Source organism: Oryctolagus cuniculus, chromosome 6 (genome assembly GCF_964237555.1).
Source record: "Oryctolagus cuniculus chromosome 6, mOryCun1.1, whole genome shotgun sequence".
Taxonomy (NCBI): domain Eukaryota; kingdom Metazoa; phylum Chordata; class Mammalia; order Lagomorpha; family Leporidae; genus Oryctolagus; species Oryctolagus cuniculus.
In genome coordinates, this window is record NC_091437.1 from 21,272,823 (window position 1) to 21,299,546 (window position 26,724).

At 59.1% G+C, this 26,724-nt stretch overlaps 1 protein-coding gene across 15 annotated transcripts; it reads right to left on the reverse strand.

Annotated features, from left to right (window-relative positions):
• Positions 1 to 24,801, reverse strand: SEPTIN8 (septin 8). 15 transcript variants are annotated; one of them, XM_070075012.1, is made up of 10 exons: positions 24,575 to 24,801; positions 13,519 to 13,639; positions 12,456 to 12,651; positions 11,986 to 12,172; positions 11,115 to 11,276; positions 10,466 to 10,562; positions 10,108 to 10,276; positions 9,826 to 9,958; positions 9,545 to 9,729; positions 1 to 1,313 (listed from the first exon to the last, which is right to left on the reverse strand). In XM_070075012.1, exons 1-10 carry the CDS (start codon positions 24,602 to 24,604, stop codon positions 1,151 to 1,153), a joined length of 1,443 nt encoding a protein of 480 aa, XP_069931113.1. In that variant the 5' UTR covers positions 24,605 to 24,801; the 3' UTR covers positions 1 to 1,150.
• Between the last annotated feature and the right edge of the window lie 1,923 nt (positions 24,802 to 26,724).

A 26,724-nucleotide genomic window follows, 5' to 3' on the forward strand; every position in this document is an offset into this window, starting at 1 on the left:
TAGGGCTTTGGCCTCTTTATTTTCTTTTTACAGTTAATTCCACATGTAAAAGACTTCATAAAGCACTATGGCTCTGGCTATAGCCCCAGTGAGCTGCTGAGGATGGAGCTGGCTATTCTGGACAGACTGCACTGGGACCTGTATCTCGCCACGCCACTGGATTTCTTGACTCTGGTAAGCACAAGGAGTTTACAGAATTTGCCTTAGACTCATTTGTGCCTTTGGAACAGCTGTTCACACACTGGACGGCCAAGCACAGGCGTGCACAGGTCCTCGCACATGAACCACACAGAGGTGACCCACAAGGCCCATGACGTACAGAAGAGTGAAAATGTGTCTCGAGTCCAACACCAAACTCCCGCTTCAAGAGGACGTTAACTTTACAAAGATTTTTAGACGGCACTACTATGGTGAATTTCTCTTTTGAATACACACTGCAAAAATATTTCACTTTGCATTCTGTGACTATGGTACATAAATAGCTATCTGCTCTTGCTCACTTTACACACATTCACTTAGCTGTCTCGATTCATCTACACACAATCCTTATGGACGCTTTAGACCATATTGATCCGGCACTTAAAAAAATATCATACGTTAGTTTGTGTTTGTTGGGGGGGATGATGGCATCTGTAGGGATATGATTCTATTAGTAAGGCAAAATTATGCAATGTGGAAATGCCATGAGGGTTTGGTCTGTTTGGAAGCAGGAGGATAAAATCACCCAGGGCTGCTTGACTTGAAGACTGGCCACTGTTGTCAAGCCCCAGTTTCTTCTCTCCTCAAGCTGATACAAGTAACCTTTTCTGCCACTTGGATCTTGAATAACATGTTTCTTTTTTTTCAGGATTGAAACATTGTCGGCTAGGTACTTTAAATTCAAAATGACCCTGTCACAAAGCAAGCTCTCTCTGGCCACATGGGCATTAAGCCTCATCCCCACACCCTGCCCCACGCTTGTGGGGCCATGGATGAGAATCGAGAGGGTTGGGCAACATCTGGTGCTCCCTGATGGAAAGTTAAGTTGTGTGCACTTTTGGTCATTGACATAGGAAACGTATGGGGTTTTCTGTTCTAACATTAAAAATCATGGTCTCCAGTTCCACGCCCTGGTGGTTCTGAGCTGGCCCCAAGTGATGGAGCTGCTGCCTCAGAGGAATCCTTCCCTCCACGTCGCGTCCCTGACCAGGCAGCTGCAGCACTGTATGGCCGGCCACCAGCTGCTGCAGTTCAAGGGCTCCACACTGGCCTTGGTCATCATCACCTTAGAGTTGGAGAGGCTCAGGCCCGACTGCTGTACTCCTATATCTGATCTGCTAAAGAAAGCACAGGTAGACATCAACTTCGCCCCAGACCAGGCTCCGAGTTGTGCCCCTTTCGCCGACACACTCTGCCCCCAAAAAGGGTTCCCGTGGCCCTCCTTGGCCCTGTTGGGCTCCAGAAGATGATCTGGCTGTGACAGCTCTGGGAAAAGTCTGCCTGAGGCCTATGCTTCCCACACGTGCCATGCTCTGTGGACTTGGGAATGGGACACAGGCTCCCACCACTGTGGTGGGGAGGGGACTCTCTGACAGCAAACTTCTCCATGGCAGCCCTGATATTCAAGGGGAGTGGGAGTATGTTCAGCTTGGGAGGAAGTGCCTCTGAGCTTAATATCAGAAATATCAACCCAGACCCCTCCCCCTTTGTACGAGTGTATGTGGCAGGCACCAGCGGGTCCTGAGGCAGGTGAAGGGAAGGAGAGAGGGTGGGCAGTCAGAATCTATACCCCCACCCCCAGACAGATAGGTTAGAGGTGATGCATGGTTAGACCACTGGCAGTTACCAAGGAGACAGAGGTCCCTGAGATGGAGGGGTTAATACGCATGCTTTGGGCCATCAGGCCCTCCTGATGGCTTTGTATTCACATGGTGGCAGCCCACTGCCTATTCATACGGACTAAGATGCTCCTGCTCCAGGGTGACCGTTCTGTTTTCACACAGGTCAGCATGGAGCAGTACGTGCCCTGCAAAGAACTCGTCAGGCAGCAGCTGAGGAGTTTCTAGCTGCCCCCCTGCACAGACTTGCTGGTCCACCTGCGCGGCCCCTGCATGGGCAGAGCACAGCCAGAGCCTCCGTGTTTGAGCTCCTCCGAGTTCTGGCCTTCGTGAGTCCCCTAACCAGAAGGCAAGAGGGCCCCAGAAGAGCAGCTGAGGAGCAGTTCCCAGCTGAACCCTTAGAAGAGCAGGGGGCAGGGCTGGTACAGCTTACATATGGTCTGCTGGACCGTGGCCCAGCCTCCCCTGTGTCTGCACATGACCCAAAACTAGAGAGAATGAAAGAATAAATGTATGGATGCCCAAACTGCCCTTGATTTTCCTTCTTCCAGCAAGGACCGGGATTGGCCCCTAAGAGCTGGAAGGTGAGGCCGGAAGTGGGGCTGACTCAGGGCCCTACCCCTGACTGACCGGTTCTTGCTGCTCTGCCTGCTAGGCTTCCCCCAGACTCCTGGCCACTTGCAGGCCCGTCTGCCCTGGCTGCAGCCCCAGGAACAGGAGTCCCTGAGCCCCTCTACCCTGACACGCCCAGTGCTTGGGTCTTCCTTCACAACGACTGCAAGTCAAAGTGTGTTTCATTGCATGTGCAGTAACTGGAGCACATCTCAGCCAAGTAGCCCAAGTGATGAGGAATAGTGTAACAAACAGGTGCGCAGGGTAACACCTGCTAGGGGAGGCACAGCTCCAGGAGCTGCTTGTTGGAATGAGCAGGTCTGCAGGCCCAGCCTGCTGCACGCCCTGTACTTGCAGAAGGAGGCTGCCCTCAAGCCTTGGGGGGAAGCCAGCTGCCTCTCTGATGCCCGGGGCCTACAGAGCTGCCTCTGAGCAGCGGCATGCAGCTGCCAAGGATGCCAGCTGGGGCTGTGTAAGGAGGGCCAGGGATCTGAATGGCTGTGGGGCACGTCTAGCAGTGCTGTGGGACATCTTCCCACTGCAGCACTTGTCTCATGGATGTGCTGGGCGGGGGCGCACATGGCCCAGGAGCAGCTGGTTCTCAGCACACGCCTCTGCTTTTTTCTTTTTTTTTTTTTTGACACAAATTTGTGTGCTGGAATGTCTGAAAATAGTATCTAATTGTTGGTGATGCAAATGGGATCCCATGTGCTTAGTCTGGCTGGAGTGACCTGTGCTGGGAACACTGTCTCCCATCCCCAAGTCCAGTATCTTTGCGGTGGACATGCTGGGGGGCTGGTTGCTCCCAGCCACAGCTCCCAGTGGTGGGCCCCACTGCCCTCAGCCGCCGCTTATCTAGCACCAGTAGGCACTGTAGCAGGTGGGGTGGGAGCTCACCCTGGGGGCCCACAGGAACTCAGGCTGTCTCAGGTTTTGGAAGACAGCCTGGAAGCCTCTGGGCCTCTTCACTACACGGCTCTAGATGTGAGCCAGGTCCCCAGAGTTGATGCAACTCTCAAACCCTTGGAAAAAGGAGCAGGCAGAGCCGTGAGCCTCAGCAGCAGGATAAGGAGCAGCCTTGGTGCTCCCCCTTGCTGTGAATCTGCTGCAGTAGTGCCCAGGTGCTGCCTGTGAGTATGCAGTGTCTTGGGGTGCTGTTCCAGATTGCCTTGGGGTCTCAGGTCCCACGTTAGATCAGAGGTGCAGGATCGTTGCAGGAGAAACAGGGACACGGTCCATCTTCCTGATGTCCCTACCTGGGCAGGGATTGCTGAAGGACCAGGCAGAGTGGAGTTGGAAGGAAGCCCCAAGGCAGGTGCACTGGCAAGGGGCTAGGCAGGCTCGGGGGTGAGACCATCACAGGCCTTACTTAAACTTGTAGAAGTTACTTCTCCAAAATTGGCAAGCCAGGGAGGCCCTTCTCCCCATCTTTCTGGAAACTGCCCTCCAAAGCTGGTTAAAGACTTTGCCTCCCTGCCTCCCACAGGTGGAGCAGAACTGTATCTTCATAGCAGTCTCCCTGTTGAGCTCCACAACCTCACTTGCCATTGGCTCATTTTGGTCTCTCCAGAATCTTCCTAATGGCAGATAGACAAAGCTCAACAAATGGACCCAGGTGTCTGCCCTTCGGCCATTTCCCTCTCCCCCAGGGCTTCCCATCACAACAAAACCATTTCAGGTCCACCAGCCCACACTGTCAGAGCCTTCACCACTGTCACTTGTATACTGGTCTTCCATCATCTCAATGGCATGCCAAGCAGCCAGCTGTAGCTCAGGAATCCAGGGTACAGACGACCAGCGTCCAAATCCCGACATGCTTTGTGACTGGGGTCATTATCTAACCCCTCTGCCTCGCCCATAAGATAGGCAGAGCAGTGGTATTTAATCGTAGGATTAGAAGGGTTAATAATGCATGTCACATCCTTCAGAGCAAACCTGGCACACAAGAAGTACCTACATACTAGCCACCCTGTGCCAAGCCTCTTGAACAAGTCCCAGGCCTGTACCCAGCAAGATGCCTGAGCTCTGTGCTCACCTTTTGTTCCCTGACTGTGACTCTTTCTTCTGTTCCACGCCCACCCACGCACCTCCCACTGCTGTCCCCAGCAGGATTCGCTAGGAAGACGGCTCCTAGCACAGCAGACCCCCACAGAGGACACAGAAAAGACAAGCTGCCTTGTATTACAGCTGGAGGGGCTCAACAGGCTCAGGACACTTGTTAATCAGAAAAGCTACTGCCCAAAAAAGACACCGTAAAAACTCAAAAGAAATGCAAAATTTAATGGGGGAACAAAAAGGAGTACAAAGTGAATGGAAAAGAACAAAACCGTCCATGAATGAAGGCATAAATGAGTCAACAAATGCAGCAGTTTCAGAAAAGCTAACGTGACAGACAAGCAAGCCACACCTCCTTCGGGCCTCTGATCCCGGAACGCGAGCCCCGCTTCACAGGGGGTGCACACACAGACACACACAGACATGTATGCAGTTTGCACAATTATAAACCACTAGACTTGGTTTGCTGGGGACACTTCCTTCAGTAAATTGTAAGGTGATTCTATTCCAAGCCAGCATGGTTCCTGAAGTTCACGAGAGTAGATGCCAACCTGACCCTATATGACAACCCTACTAAAGCCAACGGAAACCAGTCTGAGCTACACGGGAGCCTGCAAGCAGGACCGCATCCCGTGAAGGGTAGCTTGCAAAACAATGGCCAGTTTTAAACTCACCTCGTGAGTCAAGGATTCATTTGGTCTCAGCTCAGGACAACAAAATCCCAAACACAGATAGCAGGGGAGGGGTGCGATGAGGCTTGCCGTGGCTGATGCACCCGAGGAGCCAGCTCGGACCACAGAGGATGCCATGTCTCCCCGCAGAAGCGAGCAAGCCTCGGGCCCACAGGCAGCAGGGGACGGCGGGCAGAACCTGCCCACGGCAGCGTCCCCAGGCTGGCCCATGGACCAGGGGTCCTCCTGCTGGGGCACTGAGCCTCCTCTTCACACATATGTGAGCCGAGAGAGGTGGAACCCAACTGAACATGCACGCTCAGGCATCTGACGACCCTGAGGACCAGATGCAGGCTAACCTCGTGAGCAAGCCACACCAAAGCATCTGCCTTCCATCCCAACCAGAAGTGGATTTAACATGAAGCTAATGAGGCATCCTCTTCGGAGCCCCTTCCAAGGCCCTGTTCCCAAATGCATATCTTATATTCTTAAATAATTCAAAATAGTCCAGGTTTCCAGCCCCACAAAACCTGGATCCCCTCCTGGTTGTGGTGGAGTGCCTGGGTGCAGACAGAGCCTGCTGTGCTTGGGGTGTGGGGACCCCCACACAGGAGACGCCCACACACAGCTCGCCCCTCCGCCTCCCTCCAAGCCAAACATCTGCCGTCCTTGGAAGCAATAGGCAGGCCAGGCAGAGAGCGGGAGACGGTGCTGGGGCTGGCAAGATGGGGAAACAAGTAACCCAACACCACGTCAGCACGGCCTCCGGGGGCTTCCAGCAAGGTCGCCTGTGCTGCACCTGAGTGGGGGGCCACCCTTCCTCCCATCTCCTTGTCTCCACGTCTCCCACTGAGCCAGGCTGTGACCCTTCGCTTGTAAACAGGAGCATAGAAAAAGTGATGCTGCTGGCACCAGGGTACTTCCAAACGTTTGGGGAGAACGGAGTGAAAACACGCTTATTCTGAGGCCGAAAACAAAAACCTCGAAATCCATGCACACACAAAGCCTTCAAAGAAGGTTCCCAAAGTAAGATGAAAAAACTATGCATGGATCTCGGGGTATTTTGCACCAAGATAACAGTGATCTCTTCCACTCCGTTCTCCAAGGGCTCTCGGAAGCACCCAGGCGCTTTCTGGACAGGACACTCTGCAGCTCTCCGAAACTGCCTGCGTCCATCAGCCTCCTCCATCTCCACAGCTCAGGAGAGAAGAGCGAGCGGCCTGCAGGCAACGGCCCGCCCCCCCCAGCACCTCTGCCTCTGCGGCAGAAACGACCGGCCTGGGACTCTCGGCCCGAGGCGAACACTGAACACACACGTGGGACGGCTCCCTGGTTATAGGTAGCACCTGTGGGACACACGGACGACGGCTGAAGGCTGCTGTTCCATTTACATTCACAGTAAAAACGCTGCACGTGGGCTTGTCCGGGTGCCCCTGTCATCCGTAAAGAAACTGCAAACGCCGCCGTCACAGCAAGTTTATTGCCCACCTCTCCCTATAGGTTTATTGTGGGGGCGGGGTGCTTTATACACGAGAAAGGTTTAGAGATAGTTTTAGTTTTAAAAATAATCAGGGACTCTGTGTTATTCATGAAAATAACGGAGAGGATATTATTCATCCTTATGCTGGTGCCCAAATTAAAAAAAAAAATTTCTTAGAAGTATTGGAAAGTTATTACTGAAGTCAAGCTCTAGGTTAGCAAAATTAAAACAAAGGGGGGGACAGGCAAAGTGTGCAGCGTGTCTGCCAGACGGGGCGGCCGCACCTTGGGCCCCGCGCGAGCTGCCGTCTCGACGCCGACTGCTCAGGCCAAGCATCGTCGGCTGGGGCCTTGGCTAGGGGGGGCCCGTCATGGCTCCGTCAGGGAATAGTGACACTGTAAATGGAAGACCAGCCACTGGCTCTGAAAGAAATAAACCTCGTCAGTTTTGGATTCCAGCATCCATGGCTTTTCCGTGTTTGCATAGAAAGGGGTGGGCCGCCAGCCGCAAGGGCGGCCCGGGGCCGGGGCGAGGGCGCAAGCAAGGCTGTGAACCCTGGAGGCTGCACCGGCTCCCAGTCCGTCCTCGCACCAAGTTATGGGAGAAGGGCCACATGGCGTTAACTCAAGCAAATTAACGCCTGACAGTCTAAAGTCCGCTCTCGGCACGTCAGTCTGTGCGTGCGTTAACTGGAAAATAAAAATAAAACAAACAAAACAAAAACAGACACATTAAAAGACAAGCAGACCAAACCAAACGAGCAGGAGGCAGCGAGACGGACACGGGGAGAGGGCAGTCAGTTTGGCACGAGTGAGGAGCAAAGCACAGAGTTCGCAGCAGTGTGTGGCGTCCCAGGCTGAGGGTCAAGATCTGACTGGGAAGTAATGTTGCAAAAGTGGATTAAAATGTGAAGAAAAAGTACAACCAGCCAAAGCCTCCCAACTAAAAGATGAAAAATGTCTGTCTCCCCACCTTCCCAAACACGCTCCTGACTCACCCTGTTCCCTGGACCAGGGCAGGAGGGAGGGGTGCCCTGCCCGCATACAGCTCCCCTCCCTACCCCACTCCTGGCCCCCACGAGGCTGGCAGGAGGAGAGACTTCCCTCTCCCAGGGGCCTAACCCACTGAAGCTTTCTGGCAGCTCCAGCCAACAGAACAGGCCCTGAAAGCGACCCTTGGAGCCCAGACACCCATGACAGCCCCCCCCCCCGCCCCCCGCCACCCCGAGGCCGGCCACAGGTCTCTGTCCTCAGTTTCTGAGTGGTGCCTCCACAGTGGATTTCCCAAACAAGACAACCTGGGCCCAGCAGACAGGGGGCAGAGCAGTCACTCGGGTGGGGACACCTGGGTCATTAGCCTCCGTCCCCTCCCAGTAGAAATCAGATTTCTGAGCCACCAGGTTCCACACCTGCCCACACCTGCCAAGCCAGGAGCTGGACGTGGGACCAGGACAGGAAGTAAATCCGAGGCAGAGGAGCACTCGTGGAGCTGAGAGGAGCATGGGGCCAAGTCCTCTCCAGGGACAGGCAGGGCTCGTGTGACCCAGCACAGCAGCAGCCGCTGGGCACTGGGATGGGGGGACTACAAAGAGGAGGAGGGCCTGCCCGAAGTGGACACTAGGCCCTCGGGATGAGAACGGCATTCCTAAACGCCTGGCTCTGCCTCTCACCCCCGTTCTCCCGCCGGGAGAAGCCCCTCCCTCATGCTTGTCTCCACACACATGTGTACCTTGTGCTGTGTTGGCAGGTAGTCTACGCACACACCCGTGTGTGTATGTTAGGGAATGCAACATGGGGTGGGGAGGGGCAGTGCAGAGGGGAGTGGTGCTAAAGACACAAGCAAAAGCCCAAGGCCACAGCTAACTAAGCACTTCACAGCCCTAACCCCTAGGCCCCACTGCCAACAAGAAAGGACAGGCCTGGGCACCACACCCACAAACCTCCCAGGAGGAAATGCAGCCCAAGAGAGAAGGCCAGCACGGGTGGACCTGCTAAGCTCCCAGGTTGGCAGGAGAGGGTCAGCCAAGAGCAGGGACAGGGAGAGACGAGACCCTCAGAGTGTGATATGGGCTGTGATGAAGCGTGGGGGAGGAGGAGAGCCCAGGGACAGGCATCTGGACCCCAGCTAAAAGTGGTGAGACAGGTGATACAAAAGGCCACAGGGAAGTGACCGTCCTCCTGGATGCTGGGACAAACCTCGCCACCCCCCATCCCTCTCCTCTCTTTCCTCGGCAGGAATAGCTCCAGCCTGTCCAGGAGGGCAGCCTCCCTTCCCAGCAAACAGCAAGGCCCCTGCAAAGAGCCACAGGCCCTGCAGACCAGCTACACGGGGACCAGCATCCCCGGGGGCAGCGCTGGCTGCACCTGGTCACCACTTGCAGCCGGGTGGGTCCTGCAGCCCCGGCCTCAGAGATGGGAGAGGTGCTCCGTGGCTGACCTGGCAGGCGCCACAGGAGCATCTGCGCTGGAAACGCATCTTCCAAGGCCCTGGCCCTCTCCTGGCCTGAAAGACCTTCCCTGAGAATCCCTGCCGCTGCAGCCTCAGGGCGCACCCTGCCTTGTGGCCCACAGGCCCCGGCTGCAGGAGAACCAGTGAGGGAAGGAGAAAGAGGAGGAGGGAGTGCAAGGTCACCAGAGAGGCAGAGAGACCCAGGCGGTGGCACTCCACAGTGACAAGTGAGAGAAGAGAAAGAAAAAAGATGGTGAGGCAGAAGAACCAGTGGAGACGAGAGAGTGAAATGAGTGAAACCAAGGGAGAGAGGGAGAGAGGGAGGGAGGGAGAGAGAGAGAGGGGGAGGGAGGGAGAGAGAGTGAGAGAGCGGCAGGGGTGAGAGAGAGAGAGCAGGAGCCAAGCAGAAGCAGAGCCCTGAGGGCAGGAGAGGGGCCGGCGCAGAAGGGGCCGCCACCTACTTCTTCTTGTCCTTGTCCTTGCGCAGCGGCTGCTGCGAGGTGGCCTGCAGGGCCTGCGACTGCAGGGCCTCCACCTTCCTGCGGCTGAAGGCGCTGGTCTCCTCCTCCAGCTCCCGGCGCTTCTCCTCCACCTTGCGCTTCTCCTCCTGGTGGATCCACTTCAGGTGCTCGAACTTCTCGTGGAGCTGGGAGCAGCAGGTGGGGATTCAGCACGAGCCAGGGAGGCGCCAGCCCCGCCAGCCTCTCCCGTCCCCGTCCCCGTCCCCGGGGCCAGCACACACCTCCCTCTCCTTCTCCTTCAGCTCCAGCTCTGTCTCCTTCACTTTGTTCACGAACATCTGCCTCATCTCTTCCTCCTTCCTCTGCAGCTCGCTCAGGAACTCCTTCCTCTTGGCCTCATACGTCTCCTGTAGGCTGCGGAGATCCAGAGAAGAGGGGCCAAGGGAGGGATCACCGCACGGCCCGAGAAGTGCACGCGTGGGTCCCAGCGTCCCAGCCCTCGTGGCCTGGCTCTCGAGGCCCCTTGGCGGCCGAGGTGGGCTCCTGCCGGCGCAGGCGCTCACCTGAAGGGCTGGCTGTCTCCGTCGCTGTCCTGGAAGCCCATCTCCTCCAGCTTGCAGCGGCGGTAGAGCTCATAGTGCCGCGTGTGGGTCTGCTCGCGCAGGTCCTCCATGTTCACGCGGATCAGCATCTCCCGGAGCTTCACGAAGTCACAGTGATTCTCATTCTCCACTGAAAACGGAGGGCGCGCGGGACATCAGGCGGGCACGCCGACGGGCCCAGGGCAGGACCGTGCACAGGACAGCAGGCAGAGGGCTAGAGGCACAGGCACAGGCACAGGCAGGACAGAGGACGGGGGCTGCAGGCAGCAGGGCAGGGCAAGGACCACGTCCAGGCTGCAGGCTGCAGCCCCACACTCACCCTGCACCACGCCCCAGGGGTACTGCCGCGCTCGCACCAGCTTGTTCCCCACCTTCACTTCCTCCGTACTGCCCACCACGGCGAAGGGCAGGTGCGCCTGGAAAGGGGCCCGGGGTGCCATGAGTGCCGAATTGACCGCAGGCTGACAAGCAGGCCGCCTCACTGCCCCCAGGGCCCACGGGTGGTGGCCAGACCCGCGCTCCCCGGCTCTCCTCTGCAGAAGCGTCCCAGACTCTCCCTGAGGGGACTTGCTCTCTCAGTGTCCCCAGACTCCCGAGGGCTTCTCTCAGATCTTGGGCTCCCCAGGGGCTATCAGAGAACCCTGAAAGGACCCCGAGGGCCTGGACCCCTTCCAGGTTCCCAGACCCAGGCCTCGGGCCTGCTCACTCCTACAGGCTCCCACCCTGTGCCCACATGTGTGACACTCCAACGTGGGGAACCCTCTGCTCCTATAACCGATTCTTCCTGTCCCCTGCCCACAGGACACAGGACACAGGACTGACTGGCTGGCTTCAGACGCCCACCCATCCATCCTGGGAAAGCTAAGGCTGGATTCTTGGGGAGCAAGGGTCTCCAGGAGCCATGTGTGACATCCACCAGCTTCCCCACCCTTGGTCCTGGAGGCCTGGGGCCCTTGGCCAGTGCTCACATTCATGACGGCGTTAATCTCTGCGACAGCCTCATCGTCCGTGGGAAACTGGTAGATCTGGACCCCGTTGCTGACCAGCTCACCCATGATCTTGATCTTGAACTTGTGGAGCTCGCTCTTGGAGATGGTGTCCGCCTTGGCGATAATGGGAATGATGTTTACCTGCCGGGACGGAGGCAGGGACAGCAGATGGTTATTTTGAGCAATGGCTCCCTGACAGTGGACAGCCCTGCCCAGGCCACGTCCCTGGAGCTGCTCCCATGGGCAGTCTCAGCCCAATCCCAGCCTCCTGCAGAGGTTCTGATGGGCTGGACCCATCAGCTGTGGTGCTCCTGACAGCCCTGGGTCCTCTAAACCATGATCCAGCCTCTACTGGCCCCCTGGGCATACCCAGCTTTGAGCCAGAATGCTCTCGCGAGCCTTAACCGGCCTGGGGCCTGAGGAAGCAGTGGCAGGGGCCGGAGCTCCCCACTACAAAGCTAAGGTAATCCACCAGCAGTCAGGAAGAGTCCAGAACCCCCAGGCCAAGGTTCCCCTGCTTTCCACAGTGAAAATGGGGAGGGCAGTCACAGACAGGTGACCATGGGATCACGCGCCCTCCAGGACCCACACCCTCCCTCATGTCCTCGAGAAGCTGCTCCCTCTGCCCTCACCACGCCCCTCCCCATCCCCATTCCAATTCAGGGGCTTCACTCTCCTCTGCGCAGAGAGCTTGGAGGGAACCCCGGGGAATGCATGTCAGGGAGGGGAGAGGAGGGCAGAGCAGGAACAGTGGCGCAGGGTGGAGAGGCAGTGAGCGTAGAGGCGGAGCCCCAGCAGACTGTGACAGCAGGAGACCGGGGGACACCAGGGACAAGGAGGCTGCCCGCACCTTGCTGTCCAGTTTCTTCATGGTCACCAGATCCAGGGACTTCAGGGAGTGCCCCGTGGGCGTGATGAAGTAGAGGCAAACGTGGACCCTCGTGTCGTGGTAGTCGAAGAGGGAGCGGCGGATCTTGAGCTCCTCCTGCAGATAGTTTTCAAACTGCGCGTCGATGTAGTCGACGATGGGCCTGTAACTACAGACAGCTCCATCACCTGGGAGGCGGCCGTGTGGCCGTGGCCGGTGCTCAGGGCCGCCTCTGTCTGAGGATCCCTGTGTGCGTGCAGGTGGCCGACCCCTCCAAGGAGGAGCTGGGTGGTCAGAGGCCGCAGGGCTTCTGATATTCCCCCAGACGCCCTCCCCTGGCCTCCCTGCCGGGGCAGCCGGCAGTGAGGACTGCTTGGGATGAGTCCTGGAACTGTGGCCACTGGGGGTGGCATGGGCTGAGGCTGGGGGGCCCCGCCCTTCCCGCCTCTTGCCTCTCATCCTTGTTGATCTGGTCCCCAAAGCCCACGGCGTCCACGATGGTCAGCTTGAGCTGCACATTGCTCTCCTGGAGGTCGTAGGTCTGGGGCCGCAGGCGCACACTGGCCTCGTGGTGGCTGGCTTCCTCGGTCTCAAAGGTCGTGTTGAAGAGCGTGTTCATCAGTGTGGACTTGCCGATGCCAGTCTCCCCTGGGCAGCAGGAGGGAGGGCAGGAAGGGAAGCCAAAGGCTGGAACCAGACTCCTCCGTGGCAGCTGGGTGAGTGGGGCGCAGGCACCCTCGGTGCCACACGGGAAAGAGGGACGGCCCCCACTCCACACCTCATTGTCCTCAAACCCTTCCCTGGGGGTCTCAGAAACAGTGTGCAGAGAGTGAGCCAGCAGGAAGACTTGGACACAGACATGGCATCTGGGACATGTGACACGTGTCCTCAGGGAAGGGCAGAGGGAGGGCCCAGAGGCCGTGGGGACATCACTGGACATTGGTCTCCGGTGGCCTCAAGGGGACCTGGTCACCACCCAGCCTCTGCAGGCCCTTCCTGCCCGGTGCGCAGCATGCAGGGACGCGGTCTGGAGCGTCGGCCCCGATGCCCCAGTTCTGGGCAGTTTTAACCAGGCAGTGGGGTGCTCAGGGCAGGCCCCTCCCCCCAGGTACCTACGGAGGCTGCAGCAGAGCACAGGGGGTCTCGTGGAGCCCCCTGTGTGGGGCTGGAGTTGTGGAGATACTGTGAGGAAGGGTGGTGACGTGCTCATCACGGAGTCCTTGAACACGTAGCAGGAATGGGTCAGTGTTTGTACAACAAAGTTAAATCTGCAAGGCAAGCTCCCACAGCTCACAGAAGCACTTCCGTGTGCTGAATCCTGCCCACTCTCTGACAACTGCATCAGGCCCTGGCTGGGCAGGCCCCAACCAACCCTCGTCCCCTCCCTCCCATGCTTCATGGTGCCTGGGGCACCCCCTGGTGGCTGAACTGACAGGCGGTCAGGGCTGCAGTGTGCCACCTCCCAGAGGGCTCTCCTCTGTCCTGTGTGGGAGGCCGCCCCCCCACGACACTCACCCACACAGAGGATGTTGAAGCTGAAGCCCTGAGTGACCGACTTGCTGACCAGCTGGTCGGGGAGGCTGTCGAAGCCCACATGGCCACCCAGCGAGAGGCTCCGGGGCTCTGGCTCCACGTTCTGCTGAGAGAGATGCAGAGCCAGGCAGTGAGCCCACTGGGGAAGCCAAGCCAAGCCGGGGGGCGACTGACCCTGAGTTACGCCAGCCCCATGCCTCCTGTCTGGACTCAGTGAATCTCGCGCTCCAGAGCTCCAGCTCGAGGCCAAGTTCCCAAGAGGGAACCAATGACCCTCAGCTTCCCTAAGCTCCACCTTGGAAAAGGCCTTTCTCCTCATGGCTCTGCTGCACCTGGGATGGCCAGGGCCTCTCCTAGCACAGGTGGTCCCAAGGCCAATTCTCTTCCTCCCCAGGTGCTCCCTGGATCTTAAATAAAGACTCTAGCAAGTACAGACTGCTAACTCTGAGGATGGGGTGCTGGGGCTGCTCCCCCAGACCTGGGCCAATCAGGCCGCACTCAGGTGCTCCACGGCCAGCCCCCAGCTCCTCATGTACTCAAGCATGGAGTACGCACATGGGCCTTGCTAAAGAAGCCACCACGCACTTGGTCAGCCCACCACCTGGGCACAGAGGAGGCCTCCAGCCTCCTGACTCGGTGGTACTCTGCAGAGACGACACCCCCTCACCCCAGGCTCCAGCTCCTACCACCTTCCCGCCCCCACTGCAGCCCTGGTCGTTTGCAGAGTGCTCCAGGTGAAAGAGTGGGGGCATGGCCTTGGCAAACAGTTGAGCAGCAATTTCAATAGAGCTAGAGCCGCTGGAGCCGGACCATTGCACTAAAAAAAGAAACCACGAGGACCTGAAGCAGAAGGTCAAGGTCAGACTCCAGTTTGTGTGGCTGGTTTCTCTGGCTTCCTTGGGAATGGGGGGAGACACTGCTCTCCAAGGCAAGGTTCCCAGGCTCAGCTCCCATGAGGGCAGGCCCCAGGCAGCTCCACACTGGGCCTCCTCCTGAGCCGCTCTGCCCAGCCAGCCAGCCGGAAAGAGGAAGAACAGGAGAGGGCAGCAGTCAGAGCCTTACCTGCCCATGCTGCCCACATCTCTAGAGAAGGGAAGAGGACGTGGTGGAGGACAGCCCGGAAGACACTGGTCAGGCGCAGTGGGCAGAGGGGCCCAGGACCGGATGCGAGGGTGGCTCCTGCCCTGCAGGGGCATCTCTGCAGCAGCTGAGTGCTAGACCTGGCTGCAGTACAGCCTGCTGCATTGGCCGGAACCCCTATTGCCCCTCGTCCTCTCCACCAGAGCCCACCTTCTTCACGTCCCCTACTGATGCCTGCCCCTGCCAGCTGGAGCCCTGTACCGATGACCCCAGGTGGCCTCTCTGGACAGCTGCATGAGCCCCTCCAAAAGTCAAAGGTACCTCTAAACCTGCTCTTCATCTAAGCCTCTGTTCCTACAGCTGGTCATCCCTCCCTGTCCCCTGACCACAGAAACTCACAGCCAATCAACCCACTCAAGCCCGGGACCCTTAAGTGGAGTCTGCAAGACAGCTTCCACTCACTGATGCCACATAACAAGCAGCCAACAGAGCCTCGGACGTGCTGGGTCAGGCCAAACCCCTGGTGCACAGGTTCCAGCCCAGCCCTCACTCTGCACTCACCCATCCAGCGCTGCCCCTTCCCCAGGTGCCACCTTTTCTCTGCACCTGCTCTCACCTGGTCTCTAAGTTCTTACATCCCTCACCTCTCACTGCAGTGATCCCAGTCCCTTAATTCTGCACAGCATAGTTCTCCGCCCAGTCCACAGACTTCCAGAACTCGACTGAAGGCTGGGAGAGGTCAGCGTTTCCATCCTGCCCACCCTCGCACCACTGCGGCCAACATGGCTGACAACATGCCACTTGCCAGCGGCCGTACACCACCTTCACCGGCTGCAGCACCAGCCGTCTGCCCAGCCAACACAGGCTTCACTGTTCAGGCAGCTCCACCTGCCTGTGGATGCCTGAGGATCAACCGGAGGACAGAGCAACCCTGAAAATCTCCAAGACGAAAGGCGTGCTCTGCTTGCAGAGAAGGCGACGTGTTTATTCATCCTCCTCGTCCAAGGGTGACACAATCGGGACTCTGTCCAACTTCCTGTAGCCTGTGGCCAAAACCCACCAAGCCAGCTGCGTCTAGAAGCCACACACAGACACACACACACACACACACACACACAGAACACACATACATACATGCATTCACACAACACACGCACATGCATGCACACATGCACACACAAACATGCAGTCACTCACACACACATGCACACACATGCATGCACACATACACACTCTACCACAGAAGACCTACAGGGAAATAGAGGCCACCCTGCCTCCCATCCCCCCCCCCCACATACACACCCACACTTTGTCACAGTTCTAGTCTCCAGAGATCAAGAGAAGTCCCGGGGGGCTCACATAAGCCCATCCCTCCAGGCTGAGCATCCTGGCCTGCTCTGCCCATGGGAAGCCCCAGGAGGTCTTTAGCCCCATGGTGCTGCCCAGGCTGCCCTGTCCTTCCAGGGGCCACAGACCAAGGGCAGTGTTTGCTCAGGAGCCTCAGGGAGCTGGGATGTCAGTCAATAGCAAGTGCAGCACACATGTGCACGCACTCACCCACTCCCACACAGAGACATGGATGGCTGCAGGCCCTGAGGGACACAGTGCTCCTCCCTGGTACAGGAGACAGGTCTGACCTCCCAGTCTTCCTAAAGGGTGACTCACTAATGCCAACCCCCATCATAAATTTGGCAACAACAACACACGACCCAAGGTGCATCACTCACTGCAGGTGTCCCTGCTAAACTGACCGGGGTGGCAGCCCAGGAGGAGCCAGCAGCCCCAGATGCATCATGGTTGCATGTCCCAGCTACCTTGAACTAGGAAATCAAGGCAGGCCCCTCTCTGGCTGGGAGCCTGGCAGCGTGGTTGGTGGCAGCCAATCGGCACAAACCCATGACTGGTTCAGGGAGAGGCGGGTGAGCCAGGCTGAGGCTTTAGGACCCTCTTTTTGACCGTTACGGGAGCCAGCCTAAGGCCAAAGTAGAGGACAGCAGAGCTGAGAACATCGAAGACAGAGCTGGGGTCTACCTGACCTCTGGCCTTTCCCCTTTGCCCCGGCCAGGCATCCCTGTTAGTGCTCAACTAATGGAGCGCAGTCAGCAGGTAACCCACAGTGGAGTGTCTCCACTCCTGCCGTCTCCTGTGTGGCACTCGGGACGCAGAGGACAGGGACAGTGCGAGGAGAGGGAGCTGACGGAGGGAGGGTGGGAAGAAAAGCACCGGGAGTTTACAGCCAAAGGCAGGAGTAGAGGTCAAGGCCGACGCCGACTCCCTGCCGAGGACCACCCCCTGCAGACCAGGCCTCTCACCTGGTCCTTTCCCACTGCGTCTTTCCCAGTGGCAGACACTGTAATCATCCCCATTTTACAGCTGAAGAAACTGAGGCACACAGAGGCCAGAGAATCACCCAGGGCAGGGGTCTCGGACTCGGAGTAGGCCAAGCCTCTGCCCCAAACCTCTCTGTACATTGCCTCCCTGGTCCTTTGCAGGCTCCTAAGTCACTCATCACACTCACTGGACACATCCACCAAGCGCCAGGCACCGAGACGCCGCCGATTAGGGGAGGGGGACACCTGCTCCTTGGGCGCAGGGCTCCGTCTGCACTCAGGGCTCACAGAGACCAGGCCGGCGGCAAAGGAATAACAAGGGCGGTGACAAATCCTCATCTCCTCTCATCCACTCCACTCATGAGCCCACGAGGTCGGCTTTTGCATGCTCTCCAGCACACAGATGAGACGGTCGAGGCACCTCGAGATTAAGTGATTGGCCTGAGACCACACTCTTGGGAGGGAGAAGCCAGGATCCGAGGCAGACACTACAAGACCGTCCAGCCTCCTTGCTGAGGTGCCGCTGGATGGCAGATGGCCACTGACTTGGCCACGTGACAGGCCCCCCAGGAAGAGGTGGGAACAGTGCGGAACTGCCTGGCCCACACTGGTGCTCGGCCCACTGTGGGGATGCAGGCCAAATCTTCCAATTTTTCAAGAGAATCCAGAAATCTAAATAGCATGTGAAAAATCCAGGAATCTAGATAGCATGTGAGATCCCCTCATCTTTAAGTGTTGGCAACCAGTACAGACTGAGAGAAGCTAGCAGGCCCAACACAGCATGTCAGAGCACTGGTGTGGGCCAAAGGCCTGGCAGTCTGCAGCCCGGACCGGGAGGCAAGTGAGCTGGAGGGAAGCTGCACTTGGAGCTGGTGAGAGGAGACTGCCTCTGGCCCTTCCCAAACACCCGGCTCCCAGGGCGCTCACTGCGGGACAGGAGCTCTAAACGTCTTCAGATGCCGGGACACAGACAGAGCTGGCAGCCCAGAGCACTCCGTACACACTGAGAATGCCACAGGGACGTCACCCCCTCTCGGGTCGCTCACAAGCGTTTGGCTCCTGAGCGAGGTCCAGGCCCCTGTGTCATCATTTCTTTGGCAAATCAAAGATAACAACCAAAATAATTCCTGCACCGGTGGGCTGTGTCCCACCACGCCTGGCTCTCCAGCATGAAGCGAGGAAGGGCATCCCGTTTCTCAGCCCAGTGGAGAACCAGGCTGTCCCTCTCCTGGTCAGGAAATGCCCTGTCGAAGCCTCTGGAACAGCCCTCGTGGCCAGCCAAGAGACAATGACCCTGTTCCCAAGAATGAGGCTGGATGTGCGGAGAGTCCGCACTGCCCGGCTTGCCCCTTCCACAAACGGGCCTCCATCCAGAAGGGACTGAAACCCCGCTGAACGTCTAAACCAACAGAGCCAGGGAAAGTGGAGGGCCCGGCACTGTGGCGCAGCGGGTAAAAGCCACCTCCTGCAGTGCCAGCATCCCATGCGGCTTCTGCATTTCCAATCCAGCTCTCTGCTATGGCCTGGGAAAGCAGTAGAAGACAGCCCAGCTGCTTGGGCCCCTGCACCTGTGTGGGAGACTCAGGGGAGGCACCTGGCTTCTGGCATCGGATTGGCACAGCTCCAGCTGTTGGGTCCATTTGGGGAGTGAACCAGTGGATGGAAGACCTTTCTCTCTGTGTCTCTCTGCCTTTATCTCTCTGTAATTCTGCCTTTCAAATCTTTTTATTTTTTAATTTTTTATTTATTTGACAGGTAGAGTTACAGACAGTGAGAGAGAGAGACAGAGAGGCTGGCGCCACGGCTCAATAGGCTAATCCTCCACCTAGCGGTGCCGGCACACCGGGTTCTAGTCCCGGTTGGGGCGCTGGATTCTTTCCTGGTTGCCCCTCTTCCAGGCCAGCTCTCTGCTGTGGCTAGGGAAGGCAGTGGAGGATGGCCCAGGTCCTTGGGCCCTGCACCCCATGGGAGATCAGGAGAAGCACCTGGCTCCTGCCTTCCGATCAGCGCAGTGCGCAGGCCGCAGCGCGCCAGCCGTGGCGGCCATTGGAGGGTGAACCAATGGCAAAGGAAGACCTTTCTCTCTGTCTCTCTCTCTCTCACTATCCACTCTGCCTGTCAAAAAAAAAAAAAAAAAAAAAGAGAGAGAGAGAGAGACAGAGAGAGAGGTCTTTCTTCTACTGGTTCACTCCCCAAATGGCGCCATGGCCAGTGCTGTGCCAATCTGAAGCCAGGAGCCAGGTTCTTCTTCCTGGTCTCCCATGTGGTGCAGGGGCCCAAGCACATCCTCCATTGCCCTCCTGGGCCACAGCAGAGAGCTGGACTGGAAGAGAAGCAACTGGGACTAGAACCTGGCACCCATATGAATGTCAGCACCACAGGCAGAGGATTAACCAAGTGACCCATGGTGCTGGCCCCAAATAAATCTTAATAAATAAATAACAACAAAAAAGAAGCTCACTCTAAAGCAAATAAACAAAAAACATCACTGGAATCAAACCTTCCACACAAGTCTGCTTGCTGGGGGGTGGGGTGGGGGAGGGGATACCACACCAGCTAGCTGCATGAGACTCCTGACCCACAGCGTCCTTGACTTTAGATGCTCGTCTCCCTCTGGGATCCCATGCCTAGCACCCACAGGCCTGTGCACCCAGTCCCCAGGAGAGCTCCAGCCCTGGGGAAAGCCCATTAAGTCATTGAGCAACAGACCCACAAGTCATTGCATCACTGGGAGCCTTCTCCACCCACCTTCCCGACACGAACCACCCAACCCTGGCTGCAGCTACTCCCAGCAGCCTGGACCTTAAATAGCCAGAGCACAGGCCTCTGCCAGAACCCGTGGTCTCACGAGCACAACTGTCCTTGAGCCCAAGAGGAATCTGAGGAATTTTCCCAGGAAGGGCTTAGGCTCTGGTCCCAGGATTCCACAGCCAGCCTCAAATCCCAGGTCAGAGGTTACGGGAAACAGCCAGAGGGGCGCATGTGGGAGGGTGAGGGTGGGAAGCTGCTACCCTAAGCCTGAGAGGAAGACAGGGGCAGGGTTTACCTGTCCCAAGTCAAGAGGACATGGGGAACTCAAGTGTCTCTGCTTTGGCGGCAAGAGAAAACGTGGGTGAGGACGCACGCAGCGCTCACTCAGTCTGCATGGCGCCAGCCTGGTGGTACAAGGCAACACTGGCACGAAACCAGCTGGGCCACCGGTCACTCTCACAGACCACATGTCCCCTTTCCACCTGTCCTAGAAGGAACAGGAACTCTGGGAGCAAACCCGAGGCCACCCCCTCCAGACGCCAGCATTCTGCTCCCTGGCGCCTTCTCTAAGTCACACTTTCTCTGCAGTGTGTCAGGACTGCAGCTTATTTATTTGGGATGGTGTGTTTCCCCCTTCTCCTAGCACAATCAGGTTTCCAGGAAGCCCAGGGCACATTACAGGGTACTGGGTCCACGCCCACCTCCCCAACCCCAGGCCTAGGACACAGAGTGTTCTTGGACTTGGCTGCACTGCCTGAGATGGAGTGAGCCACCCCACAACAGAGCAGATGGGGCAGGTGCTCTAGGCCACAGAATGTACCAGAACCCCAGGCATTCATCATCCTTCCTCGCTTGGCTCAGGGACTCTGGTGGCAAACACCACCGCCTTGCAAAAGCCGTCTAGACACTGCTGGAAGGAGGAGGCAGCCTGCACTCCACAGTGAACGAGACCCCCACCCTGCTTAGGAGGGGGCATGGGCAGCAAAGGTGGCTGGAGGGACGCCAGTGCTGGGGCAGGAAGAGAACACAGAGGCACCGACATGGCCAGACATGGCACAGGGCAGCATGGTCGTACTTTTGTGCCTCGCCCCGACCACGCAGGCAGGGCTGCAGGCGTGCCCCAGCCCACAGCCAGGTTGGAGAGTGGACTCGGTTCCACAGCCACAGCCCTTCCAGAACCCCGGGCTCCAGGCAGCCCTCGCCAGGAAGCCCCTCAGAGAACACGGCCTGTCTCACACGGGTCCTCACTGCCCAGGTTCCGTCCCTCTAACGTGGCCTACAGGATGGGGGCTAAGAACCAGCTGGGTGCCAGGCGTCCCAGGGAGGAGGAGGACATCCAACTTGCCCCAAGGGCACCCAGGGCATGTGCAGCTGCTGCCCAAATGCCCCTTGCCTTGGCCTCACCCTCTTCCCAGTCACGGTTGCTCACGTGGGTCCTGAGGATGCAGGCAGCCCCAAGGCAGCCAGCAGGGAGCACCCAGCTCCACAGCAAGGCTGACGTCAGCAGGTGTTCCTCTCCTGGGCAGACGCGCCTCCCTCCTGCCCACACAGCTCCACATCCGGGTGTCTGGCAAAGCTTGTGCCTTGGGGCCCCTGCCTGGGGATCCTGAGTCCTAAGTAGGTAGCACTGAGGCAGGAAGGCCAGGGAGGCAGCAGAGGACACATGGAGCTGGCTGGCCACCCCCAGGCCCTGTGCTCTGTCATCCTGCAGCTGACTGCTTCCAGTGCTGGGACCCGAGCCACAGTGACATCCGTGGGAGTGACTGCCCCAGTCGCCCTGCGCCTATCCCATTCCGGGCTCGGAACTCAGAGGGATCCACCCCGTTATCTCAAGGGTCCTGGAGAGCTGCGGTTTGAGTCTGGGGCCGACGACCACATCAGCTTTCTCACCCACCTGCAGGCTCTGGCATCAACAAGATAAGAGGCACAAAGCGTCCAGCGCCCGCCCTGCCACCAAAGCCTCTGACAAGAGCCAGGCCCTGGGCTCCCAGCCTCTCCGCAGGCACTCTGACAGTCTGTCCTTCCTGCCACCCTCTCAGCTCCCACTCTGGTGAACTCCCTTTGTACCAACAATGCCTTCCCACCGGCCCTGCAGCTCTCACCATCCCAGTTAAGATCCCAGCAGCCCTTCTCAAAGCAAGCGCCCAGGGCATGGCTCACTGCCCCCGGGAGGGGGAGGGCAGGACAGACCCACCCCTGGGGCGTGGCGGCACAGTGCAAGCTCTGGAGACGGTGCCACAAGTGAGTCCCCAGCGCCACCAGGCCCAGAGAGCTGCACAGCCATCTCGCTCAGCTCTCCTTTCGCCTTTAGAATGGCTCTGCAAGGCGGTTAGTGGTCATCTCCCACCACGCTCTGAAAGAGGCTGAGCCCCCTGGGCGAGACGCTGCCTCCCACGGCCCTGCCAGGAGAGTCCGCGTCTCAGGAAACTGACAGATGGTGCTGGGGATAAGCAGAGACGGGGGGTACGTGACGGGCCGGGCAGAAGGCCAGGCAGGCGGCTGCCCTGCCGCATACTTCCTCCTCGGCCCCCGCAGCTTCATGCCCCTCACCCTGAGACGGACAGGGGCAACACAGGAGCTGGCCCTGCAGGCAGAAAGGGGGCCTCAGCATCGGGGTCTCAGCAAGGAGGAGGCACAGAGCAAGAGCAGACAGGAGCCCAGCGGTCCACAGGGCGAACAAAGTTGCCAGAGGGCCCAGCACGCACAGAGACGACACCGGTCCTGAGGAGGCCTGAGCTGGGCCCAGGGCATCACATCACGTGGGGACACGGAAGCCCAGAACAGCTCCATCCCGAAGCGTGACGCGTGTGCTTCTGTGCGCCGCAGGTCTCGGGACGGCTGCCAACCTTCCCAGGGTGCTCTGACCCCTGAGCTCCAAACATGCAGCACCAGGCCACAGAAGGCACTTTCCAGAACAGGCCTGTGTGCCTGCCCTAAAGCAAGAAAGGGAGAACTTTCCCAGGACAACATGCCAGGAGGGGAGAACACAGTCCAGACCCTGAAATTCAGGCCAGACTCCACCCGAGGTCCCCACCCAAGTCCTCCCAGGACACCGCTGGCCCAGAGTGTGGCGGGCGTGGATGGTGTCCATTCCTCTGGCTTAGCCTGACACTGAGCCCAAGTCCCCTGACCCCGGCACCACACCCTTCCCCAAGGCAGTGCCCTCTCTGGGTCTGGATACACCATGTGGATAACATCCAAACCCCTCACAGAAACAACGCAGGGGCAGACACAGGGGGCTGAAGGAGGCCTCCCCCCTAAGCCCACAGCCTGGCAGGCAGGGGCCTCTGCTGATGCTGTGAGGACCATCTCTGGACAGGAGCCCACATGGAGACTGCCATGCAACGGGGTGAACCTGCTCTCTGCTGCCGCCTGCCATGCAGGGCCACCTTCCCGTCCACATGCACGCCAGGCCCCGCTCTCAGTCCCTCACCTGCAGTCTCTCATTGAATCCTCAACCACAACCCCAGGAGGGCGGCAGTATTTTTATCCCATTGAACAGATGAGAACACTGAGGGGTTAAAGAACTTGCCCAAGGTCACATGGCCAACAAGCAGCATCTAGGATTCAAATCAGGCGGCCTGATTCTGGTTGCTCCACATACCATTCCCACCTGCAGAACAACCGGCCGGCCACAGACAAGACCCACAGATAACTTTCTGCTCGGCCGGCCAGACACACACAGGCAGCTCGGGCACCCCGGGGTCTTCCAGCCTCCAGCTGGGGGGCGGGACTCAGGTGCTGCCCAGGGGTCCAGCACAGGGGTGAAGGCAGCCTCTAATGAGCCCCCTCCTGGACCCTGCCAGGTATTCTAACTGACTTGGCCGACACACAGCCCTCTCCCCCGCTGGAACAAAACACCAGCCTGGAAATGATGAAACCACGGGCTCCTGCTTCAGCGACACGCACTTCCAAAGTAGAACAACAAATGTATTTTCAGATTAAAGGGGAAATTTACATATATAAATTCAGATGACAGTATTTATAGCATTAATTACATAAGTCCCTGGATCCCTCATTTAGCCTCAGAACCCATTTCTTATCAGTCACACATTCAGAACCCCCTACCTTCCCCCCAAAAGCCCCAGGCCTGCCTCCCCTAGGTCCACCCAGGGCCTCGCAGGCTGGCACTGGACCCAGCTCCTTCGCTGTCACGGCAGAACATCCCAGACACACCCAGATCCAGCCCTAGACGCCAGAGGACGAACAGACACAACTCCCCCAGGGCCTCTCTCCCCAGGGGGATTACGGAACCTTTAGGAAGTTGGCTCTGGACTGGCAGGAGTTCAGAGAGACCCCTGCAGGGACCGCCAGGGATGTCAGCCACAGAGAGGGCAGACCCCAACGGGCACCCAGACAAACGCGCACAGGGCGGGCTCCGGACCGGCTCAGTTCCCCGGGAATGGCTGCCGCAGATCCGACCACTGAGGCCTGCCCTGTCTGGAGTCGCACCCAGGATCCGGCTGCGGGGATCAGGAGCGAGGGTTCGGTCCAGATAGGAAAAGCAGGCCCAGGAGCCTCAGGACCCAAGCCCGCAACTGCCCTGAGCTCTCCGGGCGGCCTCCCTTGGTCCTAGGGGCTGCATCCTCACCTGCCGTGTCCAGCCAACAGCACCTGCGCGGCCAGCGATCGCCCCCGCGGTGCCGAAAGCAGCACCCTGGGGCGACGCGGGTCGGGGTGTCCCGCATCCTCCCCCAGCCTGTGGAGCTGCAGTCCGGCTTCGCACCTGCCCGGGGCCCGGCGGGTCTCTGCGTCTTCCCGCGAACTGGGTTTGCCTCGCCCGCGCCCGAGGGCGCGACCCCCGCCCTCCGCCCCGCTGACAGCCCGCCGCGCGCCCCGACCCCGCAGGGCGCTCTCCCGCGCCGCGTGGCCCTCACCGAGCAGCGTTCCAGGTCCGTGGCCGCCATGGCAAGCTCGCGCCGGGCGGCCGGGCTGGAGCAAGCGCCGGGGCCGCGACGGAGACGAGCCGGCTGCGGGACGCGCTCCGCCCGGGCGGCTGCGGCTGAATGGATCCAATATGGCCACTTCCTGGAAACTCCCCTTGGCGGCGGCGGCGGGAGAAGCCGCGGAGCCGCCCCCGCCCCCGCTCGCGGGACCGGCCTCCCCGCCCGGCCCGGCCCGGCCCCGAGCGAGCGCAGCCGGGGCCCCGCTGCTCGGACGGCCGGGGGTCTTCGCGCGGGGAGCGCGCCCGCGGCGGAGCTGCTGGGACTTGTAGTCCGCGGGTCGGGGGCCGGGGGCCAGGGGACCGCCGTGTGTCCCGAGGAGCCCGGGCCCAGGCCGGCCTAGGGGTGTCGGGGCCTCGCGCTAAGGCGCGCGCTGCGTGGGGAGCCGCTGGCGCCGCCTCCACGGAACGAGTCTGCAAGTGGCCCGGGGGTCGACGGGCGGCTGGGCGGCGCCGGGAAAGGCCGCCTCAGCCTGGTCTGCGCCAGCCCTGGGCCCCACCTGATGCTCTGGCCCGAGCTAGGGCGGGAACTCGGGCGGGACCCGCGCGTCCGGCCGGGCGGCCTTCCCGGGCGAGGGACCAATCTGCGGCTCCTTGCGCAAGGAATGAGCAGGACGCGCGGTCCAGGCACTGGAAACGCGCGCTCGACGCTCGGGACGGCAGACTGCACGCCGCTAGCGCCGCGCCTGCCCGGGGCCTGGGGTCGGGGCACCACGGCTCCCAGTGCATGCCCATTGCCTCAGCAGGGGCACGACCCGACGTGCCAATCCGAGGCCCCCGGGGGCGCCGCGCCCTCCTCCGTGCTGCGTGTCCATCCAAACTCCAGCTCCCAAATCCAGGAAATCTCTCTTTTCTCCCCCTACCCCTCTTTTCTCTCTTGGGGATGGGGCAAAATCTGGCCTTACCTCCTCCACAAGGCCTCATCCCAGGCAGCCCACCCTCCACGCCTGCACCACACCCCCAATATCCCCGCGAGGAGCAACCCTCCTTCCTCTAGGAAGGAACCTTCCCAGGAACCTAGAGACCAGCACTGGGCTCGCCACACCGGAGGAGGGCCCGCCCTGCCCTGCCCTGCCCTGCCCTGGCTGTGGGCCGCTGACCATCTCTGTCCTTCCTCTGCCCTCGCACTAGCTGTGTGTCCTGGTGGCGGCGGCCCCAGCTCCCGCCACTCTCTCCTGGCAGTCCCGTGTCTCGCCCCTTGCTCCAGCAAGCTGTTTCGTGGGCTGGCTGTAGTAACCCACCAGAATCGGCCCACACGGCCAGGGCGGTGGGCATGGAAGCCAGATCTGCAGCAGGCCTCTCTGGGGGGAATCCCGTCTCCACCCCTTGCTAGCCTTTTAATCCTAGTTGGGCAAGTTAGTTAACTGTGACTCCCCTTCCTTATCCTAAAAATGACCGTAATTATAGTGCCTATGTCACCGGATTAAAAGAGATAAAATAAGTACAGGGCTTTAAAATGTAGTTGAAACAGAATGCTTAATACAAGCTCTCTCTCCAGACTCCGGAGGCCCTTCATGTCAGAGGCCAGACACCATGTGGGCAGTGCACGCGATTCCATCTCGCGCCCCCTATCTGCCCTTTCCTTCTTCTTTCCCTATAACTAGTGAGAAACCACACCCAACCGCCATTTTCTACATCACAGCTCCCTGAGATCTGGCCTAGAAGATCTTGGAAAAATATTGCTTGACTGATTGAGTTGAAAAGTAGAGTTACAGAGAGAGAAGAGAGGTTGTGCACCCACTGGTTCACTCCCCGAAGGCTGAAACAGCCAGGGCTGGGCCAGGGCTGGGCCAGGCTGAAGCTGGAAGCCAGGAGCTCCATGCAGGTCTTCCAGCTGGGTGACAGGGACCCAACACTTGAGCCATCTTCCACTGCCTTCCCAGTCACACGAGCAGGAAGCCGCATCAGAAGTGGAGCAGCTGGCACTGCAGCTGGCGCTTCCACATGGGATGCTTGAGCCACACAGTCTTAACCTGCTGCACCGCAGAGTTGACCCCTCTAGATCATCTTTAAGACTGTCTTTTATTCCGAGTCGGCCTATTTCAGAACATCTACTTCTAGCACTCCGAGCCAGTGGCTAGAAGT